At 39.2% G+C, this 10,424-nt stretch overlaps 1 protein-coding gene across 1 annotated transcript in view; it reads left to right on the top strand.

Annotated features, from left to right (window-relative positions):
• The window catches only part of akap7 (A-kinase anchoring protein 7), a gene marked incomplete at its 5' end in the record, with an annotated part of 59,717 nt that extends 53,878 nt beyond the window's left edge, over positions 1–5,839 (top strand). Inside the window, 1 exon segment of the mRNA XM_014011910.1 lies at positions 3,782–5,839. Within this exon segment, the coding sequence (XP_013867364.1) occupies positions 3,782–4,002 (221 nt within the window).
• Between the last annotated feature and the right edge of the window lie 4,585 nt (positions 5,840–10,424).

Here is a 10,424-nt window from a genome sequence, read left to right as displayed (position 1 = left end):
TTGTAGTTAGAATTTCTTTTTTTGTTTGTTTGTTTTTTGTTTTTGTTTGTTTTTTAATGAATGAAGATAATTCTATGAAAATGAAAAAAATATATGTTGTTGTTTTTTTGTTTGTTTGTTTACAATATCCAGACGAGTGTAGGTGTGGCCTGAGGTGACACTGCCCTGCTAGAGGAACCACTGCTGTCGCTGCACTTTAATGAGTGAACAGTCGAAAACCTGATCAATGACTAAACTRAAGTCCCATTTAAAACACAAAGAAGAAGAAAAACAGACTTTGATGCATTTTGTTCTCCTGAGGCTTTGTTCCTGACCTCAGTGGACCTTGTTGTTTTCGCTGGAGATCTCAATCTTTTTATTTATTTWTTCTTTCTTTATCTGCGATGGAGCGTAAACTAAGCAGAGGGGCCACGTGGGATTTTGTAGTTTGGATGTTTAGCCTGTCTGTTGTTGTTGATCAAATGATGGTTTGATTATCACACTGTGTTTTAGGGYTTCATTTATGTGTCTGACAGACTGGGTGTTTGGTTAATAAGGTGTTTTCTATTGCTTTCTTTCTAAACTGCTTGGAGCAGGTTGCCTGTATTACAGCCAGTCTGCCTACTTAGCTGTATTTCTACATGAATTATTAACTTCACGYCTATCTGACWGTTTTTTTCCTGACTAGTCACCTCTTTTATTTTACTGTCCACATCTGGCATTTTGTCTGCAGCACATGCAGTGTGAAGATCTGTGGTTAAATAGATTGTTTCTCATCACTGCAGTATGTCAACTAAAGTCAGTATTTATAGAGCTACAAGACGTCTGTCTGTTTCTTTTATCTGTTCTCGTCTTCTGTCTAATTTTCACGTCTTTCTTGTTGTTGAGAAAACCTTTGTTTGTTGTTGCTGCTCACTTCAGTCTATGATTAGTGAGTGTGTTCTCCTTTGGCTCTGCCATCTAAACTCTTCTTGTCTGCTTTCCTTTTGAGCGTTTTGGTAGAAGAAGGCATCTGCAGTCAAATTTCTACAGCAGTTTGTCCAGTTCTTCTCCAGATGGCGAGKTGTAATCCAGCAGCAGGTGTAAACATGATGAGAAATCTGCAGTTTGAATATAGGTTTCCAATTTTAGATGCATATTCTGTTATATTTCTGATAATAAGCCCCTGCATTACAGTTATGGTTTGCGTTCCAACCCTGTTAGACATGTCCCTGTGCTGTTTGTTTGTGCATTTTGGGTTTCAATAGGTTAAGTCTGGAAAAAAATCTTGAAAACCCTCCTTGAAATGTTTCAGAAAGACCCTAATTTCTGAAACGTCCTGCTTTTCTTTTTGTTCTCAAACCAGTCTTRACCTAAAATAAAACGTTTGATACAACAAATCAAATTTCAAGGAGAAAAAAAACGCATTTGTTGAAAGACGCAGCTTTGTCTGCGTCGTTCCTGCTTCTCTTTTTGTTACACTCACGTTGGAGGAATGCTTTTGCAGTGACTAACTCAAGCTTTGCACACAGCACATGCCTCTGAAAGCTTTTCACTGTTAGAAGTGCCATCATGTTGGTTATGTAATAATAAGGCCTCCTGGTCATCTTTGGCTTCTTTTCCACTTAACTCCTGAAAAAAGTAGAGTCCACGAAATGGACTCCGCAGTCCAGAGGGACAAACCCCTATCATTACCCAGCCCTTAGACCCGAATTAAATATTATTATAAAGCTAATACAAAATAATATGTTTGCTCTTTATATGACCTTTTTAAAGACTACATTACTGATGCAATGACTTTCAATTATTCTAATTTCTCTTTTTTTTTCTTTTAGATTTTATTGTAGATTAATTTGTTTGACCGATTATTGGGTACCTCTTTTCATACCAGCATGGCCTTTAAAGCCCCCTACTCTTTGTACAAAGCCTTCTACTAATTGGGAAAGCCTACTTTTGACCTAAAAAGGATGAATTGAAAATGGAGGAAATAGCTGTCAGCTGAGATTATTGTACCAGCCAACTCTTTTTGTGGCCTTGTTGTTTTTTTGTGGGCAGATTTTAAAGGGAAGAGTCTGCTCTGGACTGCAAAATGAAGATAATACTCGTAAACCTTCATGAACCCTTGAATGCCGTGACATTTACAGCCAATAAATAGTAGTAATTTGTAGAGCTGGGCGATATGATCAAAATTTTATTTCACGGTATTTTCAACATTTTCACCRGTTTCATGGTATTTGACGGTATTTTTCTTTTCATCACAGCTCAGCTGATAATAAAAGGTACAAACCCTGCTTATTGACTTTTTTCTTTYACTGTACCTCKGTCTGTGTCTCTGTTTCCCTCCTCTGTGTCTGTTCTTCTCTGACTGGTGGTTGGAGACAGTAGTCATGCATTTTGGTCCAGTCGTGAAGGAGGAGGGTTAAGAAAAGATTATGATCGGGTTTATCGTTTTATGTTATTTATTAAAGCTTATCGGCACGACTCACATTGCACACCAGTCAATTCCAACTCCACTACGAACTACTTCCTGCAGGCTTTTCACAATAAAACCACGTTAAGTCTCCATCAGCATAACGTCTCCATATTAACTAACTGCGTTAAATCTAACTGTGCACGTCACTGAAGAGGTGTTTACTACATTCAGCGACGGCGAAAACGGGATGTTTTTTTAACGTCAGTCAATATAAGCAGTGGAATTGCCACCTGCGGCTGCAACTAACTGCTCCAAACATTAACGCACATAGCGCTGCAGCAAGGAAAAATGTCCCCCGGAAAACAACAGTTCACTGGCGGCCACGACGAAACGTTCCGCTATTTAAACCGGAATGTCCGGTATTCAAAAAATTCGTATCATAACAAAAATAAAAACCGGTATTCGGTACAAAACGGTATACCGCCCAGCACTAGTAATTTGTATGTAGTTCACTAAATCTCTAAAGGGATTTAAAGAAAAAAAGCATGTTTGTGTCTTCCAACATTGATTGAATTATTGGCTAAAAACAGAGMTTGAACGATGTTTTTCTGAACACATTTTTGCACTGATCYATCTGTAACTTGTTGTGATCTTTGCTCTATATCGATGGGATGGAAATGTTGAACGTTTGCAGTCTTRACTCTATGATCGCAGGGAGCTGTTCCTCCATGCTGGATTAAGAAGATGTTGGTTTAGCTCTGCGGACAATCTGTAGCTTCAGTTCTGTRATTCCTATCAATAATTTTCATCTATTTGTCCTGAGTTGCACTTCCCTGAGAAACATTTCCTTTGTTTTTGTTACACCCAGCRTGACTTCAGGCACGGTTCCTGTCAAAACATTTAATAACTTGGGGAGATTTGGTTTGCTGAGACTTGAACTGTTCACATTACAAACTTTGTCTTGTTTTGAAGGTGAAGATGGGTCTCTTGTTTTGACATGTAGAGATTGATAAAAATAAATATCCTGGTTGTTGTATTAACACAGTTTCTGCTGTGCCTGTACAAGTGTCGTCTACAACTAATTAAATGCTGAAGCCTAGCCAATTCAAGATGGCCACCATTACCAACTCGCTGGGTTCAGTGGTCTACCGAGGTGCATTCAAAAATTCTTAAGTTAAATTCAATACCATTTAAAACTTTTTTAATACAACAAATATTTTGTAATAGCAACATTGGTATTCAGTCCAGACCAATTGGCCATTGGTCAAAATTTTAATTCCATATGYAGTGATTTATACACCTTCTTATAATAAAAATTATAAGGAAATTCACGGATTACCTCTAATCTGGGATTCAGTTTGTGTCAAAGTTGCAGAAGCGTTTTTYATAGCATCTTTTTTTTTTCCTCAGGTGGACGCCGTCGTTCTGAGCCCGACGAAGCGGAGCTCCTGAGGGTCAGCAAGCGATTGGTCGAGGATGCCGTCAATCGCGCCTTGCAACAGTACAAACAGGAGACACTTCAAAACGGGGGCGGGCCTAACGCAGCGACGGTGCAGCCCCCCGGAAACACTGAGGACACATCCACAAAGACGGACACTACAGCCAACTCCTCCACAGACAACAGGAAGTGACGTCATCAAACGGAGACTCACAGACTGGGGATGTCTGGGGATACATTTTTACGCAGCGGAACAGAAACTGCCCATTTAGAAAAAACAGTGATTATATTTTGTAGAAAGTTTTTTTTTAATCCCTTCACCTGCATTAAAGAATCTTTAATGAATAATTCCAGACGAGGAACATGTTTTCTTGGGGTTTTGAGGTTTTTCTTTCCTGGAGAAGTCAGTTCTGTTCTTATCATCACTCATCCGTTGACGACCTGATCCGCTCCGACTGTTTCAACCAACCGGATTCTTCCAAAGCCGATGATGCTGGACTCTGGTCTGTGTAGGTTTTTAGTTAATCTGGCTGTGTGTGGCTGATAAGGATTTCCTTTCAACTTCCAGCGTTTTTATCACACGTTTCAAATATCTGTTGGTTTTCTCCATCAACGGACGGTTACAAAAACAGATTAACCCCCTTCATCAGCCGAGCTTTAGCTGTTGTGTAACGCTGTTGCGTTCACTAAGTTCGGCCCTCTCTGAGACAATCGTCAGTCAAAATAACAACCACTCGTTTGGCCCGGGCTTCTGAATAATTACTCTTCAGGAAAAACAACAACACTAACTTGACGTAAGCAGGGGAGATGCTTGAAAATAATAGTTACACAGCAAATCACCAAGAAATGAATCAGTGCCAAAAGTGACCCGTTTGTTTTATCGCTCACTTTTCTGCATTTTTTAAAGTATCCTTGCTTTTCAAACCATTTGTCCCAAATGTTTGAGGTTTTTTTTTTTTGTGTATGTGATTTAATCTTTGTCATTTAGATTCGTAGATAGTTTGAAAGTAGTTGCCGCCTGATGCGTAGTATTTTTTTTTCTAATATGGAAGTATTTATTTCATTTTGAGAAGCTTTGGGTCTGTAGTTAATTCGGGCTTGGATGTGGAGGTGGTGAGCACAAAAAGTCACTCGTCACCTGCAATCTCTTTATTTYATTAATTTTAACTTGTTTGCTGTGATAACAGAATATATGTTAGTAAAATATGATTTTATGTGTAAACTGTTTTATTTAATGATTGAAAAGATTTCCGTTAATATTTTTGAAGACCTAAAAAGCACAAATGAAATTTTTTTGGTTTTTAACGGTTTTCTGAATTTTGATGTTTGCGTTAAATCGACTCACCTTCACGGAAAGCGGCCTTCCGTCACTGAAACAAAAACGTGATTCTTTGTTTTTGTGTGACGACGCACAGGTGACATTTTTAGTCTGTGTGTGTGTGGGGGGGGGGGATTAAAGCCCCCCACACTCTTCACTTTGGGGACTTGCCACGGTCACATATGTCAACCTGTCACTCAAACTTTGGATTCTTGTGTTGAGAAAAAAAAAAATAAAACTAAAAAGTCCACCTAGAGACGTTTGGTGTTCACGATGACGAGAACAGCAGTTCAGTCCTGGTGAAATCTATTAAAGAACTGTCACTCAAGCAGCACATTATTCTGTCTTAAGGTGGATTTTTAAAGACTTTTCAGTTTGATCTTCAGCTGTCACCAGATCCTTAATCTCCATGAAAAAAATCCCCTTTAATCCACAGTTTGTCCTGTTGGCCTGTGTGTTCAGCCTCAGAGCGTCCGTGTGTGAAAGTGTGTTTTCTGATCAGAGAGAAACTCTTGTACAGATAAATTCATGGCAGCGTTTGAAGCGACTGTAAACAAACAAAAAAAAAAAAGTAATGACCCCTCCCTGTTTGTCTTTCCACGTGTCTCTCTCCACATGTATGTTGATGCCGTGTGGGTCTGATCTTTGTACTGCGTGTTGTAAATCTGGTTCTGCCATGTTTGAACAATAAAACAGGATATGAGATACGAAACTAGTATTCTCTTCTCTCTGTTCTGGATGCAAATGAGGCTCCACTACGGTTAATTAATAAAAATATATATTTTGGATCGAGCTGAGGTTGAAGTAGTGGTAGAAACACAGCTCTGCTCCGTGCTTTATTTTGCTGTTAAAATGTTACTAAATTTAAACCGTTTACACTTTGTGCTCACCCACACATGTTGGTGAGTAAACACAGGGAAGACGAGAACACTCTTTACAAATGTAAACATTTTGAAGTTCATGTGATGGATCACATCAAACTTAAGATTAGGCCAAATTTAGTTAAAATGACCTAAACACATTTTCAAATTCCTGCTTTTAAAGTTACGTTTCGCTGCCTGGATCATCCTTTATTAGTCTTTCTAATCAGGATAATTTAATGATTTCTGGGTTGGGAAATTTAAGATGTATTTTAACCAGGAAAATGACAAAATTAAAGTTTTTCCTTCTCAAAATCATGTTTTTTGTTGCTGTTGATCAAATTGTTTAAACGACCCGTAGATAAGGGTTTTATTCATGATATTTCGGCAAAATACAAGAACCAATGCGCTTTAGTTGTCTATTTGGTTTGATGTGACTTGTTGCACTGCAAGGCCAGGCCCTGTCCAGCCCAGCTCAGCCTAGGTTCAAACCCAGGCTTGGTGTGTTCGCATTGTAGTCCAGTTAACCCTGATTATTCAGGCCTGGCTGCTTGGTAATCGTCTCTTCATTATGCAGGTGTGTCGAAGCAGAGAAACAAGTAGAACATGCAGGCCAGCGGCCCTCTCCCCCTGAGCTAGTCTACAGTAAGTGGGGCCGAGGGCTCTTTCACAAGAAACCTCTGAGCCATCTTCAACAGATAAGATATTAATTGAAAGCAGTGAGCGATGACTCAGCAGTCTCATTTAACTCATCGAGGTCCAGAAATCCTTTGTTCTCATTTCTGAAATAATTGCAGCTTAACTTTTAATCAGGAGATTTGATCAGCCTTCCTTGTAGCTGCTTTTAAGAGAACTTGGAGTATTTTTAAACYGCTTTGAGTCTTGCAGCAGGATAGTCGTCGGTCATTCTGTAGACCTCCTGACATTTTACAGACAACAATAATCTTCTATTTCCTGACATTTAAAGCAAATACCTCGGATCTGCACAGATAAACACAAGTAAAGGACACAGTGTTTGTCTTATACAGAGCTTTCCTCTCTTCTCGAGAGCTCTATAAAAACAAATGGAAGAAAGCCTCAGTTTAAAATCCTGCCCTGAGCTCTCGGGCTTCCCAGCTTCCCCTCCCGAGTCGACGTGAGAAGGTGTTGCATCATGGCGGTGGGGGAGTAATGTGATCGTGTGACTTATTCATTGGCTGACCTATCTGCGATGTTGTGCGGTGACAGCCTCGCGTTCGCTGTGATTCAGCAGGGCTCAGACAGAGCCAACAGCTTGTGAAGGCCGACTGTCAACGAGGCCGAGGGCCGTCACAGAGTCACCTGTTGGAAAACACAGATTATTCAAGAACAGAGGGAATGTTTGTAAGAAAGAAAACTCAAAACTACACTCATTTACTGACCCTGCTGAGTCATGTTGGGAGGTGAACGTGGATGATTCAGTAATGTCACATTGAAGTTTCAGGAAAACAGACTTGAGTTGGAATATATATATATATATATATATATAAGAGAGAGAGAGAGAGAGAGAGACAAACTCTGAAAGTTGATGTTTCTCCAAAAGAAATACTGCAAGGATGTTGGATATATTAATAAAACACAATGCTGAATATTCATGAAGCGAGTCAAAAGGAGCACCTGTGTTGCTTCCCCAGAGAAAACTGTGACTTTGAATACTCAAGTGGAYATTAAATAGTATCTGGTGCTCCCTGTATTTTTAACATTTAATTAAAGAAATTAAATTTGTTTTTTGCTTTTTATATGTGGGGGAAAAAACAAGTTAATAATGCATCATTTATGTGTAATCTATAAAAATCTATAATTAAACCAATCCCAAAGTCTCAGGTTGCTGATCCTCGTGTACGAACTATAGGGGCTCTTAGTATTGGTCTCAAAACAAGATCAAAAAYACTTTTTGGATGGATATGATACTAAGACTTGGTTAGATGGACAATTTTTGTAGTGAATACATGTAATTTTCTAACCTCTTACTTCCTCTTAATACTTTTAATATTTAAGTGCATTTTAYATCAGGCATTTACTTCTGATACCTAAGTACAGTAAATGTCCCTCAAGTATCACTTTGAGGTATTTTAAATGCAGAGAAGCAAAATCAGTCATCTTAAAAGTACGTTTTAGTTCTAAAACTTTTCAACTTGAAGCTCAGTGTTTATTATATTAGTGAGCAACAATAAGAAGTTAAAGTTGTRGAGAATTTTTCGTCTTCCTCGTCACCCTGTACCCCCAAAATAATAGACAAATAGACAAAGGAGTAGTATAGAGCAGTGTTTCCCAAAGTTGGGGTCGGGACCCAAAGTGGGGTCCTGAAACATCAAGGTGAGGTCCTGACAAGATTTTCTGAATTAATTACATTTTTGCCTCAGTTGTTACAAAGGAGTGAGGTTAGTGTATTTAAAATGGATAAAAGTGTTACTATGCCCATGTTTAGTTGACCTGATACAAATGTTTATCATCAAAAATAACTGGGGGCACAGGTCTCTGCTACTGTTATTATGTGGGTCAAAAGCTGAAAAGTTTGGGAACCACTGCACTTTGGTTCCCAAAGTTGGGCTTGGGACCCAATTATGGGTCATGAAGCACCTTGGATAATCTCCAGAAATCAATTTAAAGGGTAATAAAATAACTGCTGATCTAATATTTCCCTATAACTATTAAAAAAAACACAAAATAAGTATAAATAAGTATTTATATTTGTGTACAAGCTGTTTAGATTGTCAAAAAGCCTGTGTTTTTARGGTTATTAATGAAGTTTGTGTACTCAGACCWGTAATATTTGGGGTCACAAGTTTTWGCMATGMATATTTTGTGGGTCAGAAGATAAAAAGTATGGGAACCACTGGTATTGTTGGTGTGTTTATGAACTTGCTTTTGTTTTTATCCACTTCACTCCTCAGTCTGGGAGCTCGAGGGTTCTGCTCCGTATCTTAGCCGTTCCTGGGCCTGAACACTTCAGAGATCTGAGGTTGTTCCTGGGATCTTCTGTCCCCAGAATAAGGATCACTGCTAAAAATAAAACACCAGAAGAGAAGAGCTCTTCCAGGCTTTGAACACAATCTCCCACAGCATCAATGGAAGCGGAGTTTTCTTCGGATTTTTCATAAAACCTGGGAATAAATCCCTGGCCTGAATCCACATTGTGTAACGCAGGTGTTCTTCTGCTCACAAGTGTCGACAGGCTGAAGCCCACAGGGCCGTTCTCTGCTTTTTACTCCAACAGACGAAATAWACCAGTTTTCTTCATCTACTTATTTTCTATTTCGGTCGTCAGTTTCAGTTGACACGTCCGTGCTCTACTGTAAAATATATAGGTGAAAATRGAAAATGCAGAAGCTGAGAGCTAAAAAAATAAATAAAAAATTGKCAATTATCATCATATTAATTGTTGGAAATTGTAGGGCGTGCAGAGGGAGAAGGAGGAGGAGTGCAATTATTTGTGGTGAAGAGCTCAGCTGGGAGGAGGGGACACAAACATGACTGGAATATGAACAAGCCCCCCGCATCTACCCCGGTACACCCACCCACAGAGAGACACAGAAACTATTTAAAAATAATGATCCTGCCTCTCTAAATCACTCCCAGGAATGACAGAAATCCTTTCAACCTTCAGATGGAACAAACATTCCTATCTGGAGAAAAAAAAACAGGCGTCAAGGTCAGTTCATCCTAGATAATGTCTGGAAACTGAATTTAAGGGGAAAAAAAATGACTTAATAAACAGTTTAGATTCAGCAGAGGCCTGATAATGTCTACAGGAATAATTTAAACACGCACAACCAATAAGGATGGAAACAGAAATCCATTTTAAGAAAGCTACAGTAGGTAAAGCAAAATTGATTTGCCCATTATTCAGAAATGTTTTAAAAATAACACGTTCACACAACAGTGTGTCGACTTCATGCATTCCATTGACCCRTTTCTTTATTGACATAAAAACAAAAGGTTAACACACTCAGAATAGATGGTTCAATTTGAGCAGAATGATGTCCACATAGACCAGACAGGACTGTGCCTCACAAATGAAAACTTAGGTGTTATCAGGCAGTTGCCAGAGCATCTAGCAGCAGGTTTTTATCCGTCGGGGCRTCGTTTTACCACACCCCATTTCTGCTTATCTTTGGGTTTGCTGAGGTTTAACAGGCATTTCTCTGGATGAGGTGCAGCTTTCACTCTCAACCACACTACATAGGCCTACTAGCCAATAGGAATTAAGGTGGGGGCGGGTCATGACCAAACATCGGTTTAGATTCAGCAGTGAGTCCCAAACATAGACTGCAAGTTTATGAAGCCAGAGGAAAACACCTGAAGAACTAATTGCACCGGGCTTGGATAGAAGAAATGACCTAGTTCCAACTCAGTTTCTGGAACCCCGACCCGTGGTTCTAACCGGGCTGGACTGCTCTGCAAATGACATCAGCTACT

The sequence above is a fragment of the Austrofundulus limnaeus genome, unplaced genomic scaffold, assembly GCF_001266775.1.
Source record: "Austrofundulus limnaeus strain Quisiro unplaced genomic scaffold, Austrofundulus_limnaeus-1.0 Scaffold86, whole genome shotgun sequence".
Classification (NCBI taxonomy): domain Eukaryota; kingdom Metazoa; phylum Chordata; class Actinopteri; order Cyprinodontiformes; family Rivulidae; genus Austrofundulus; species Austrofundulus limnaeus.
The sequence above is the reverse complement of the archived record's forward strand: the minus strand, read 5'-3'. Positions and strand labels throughout refer to the sequence as shown.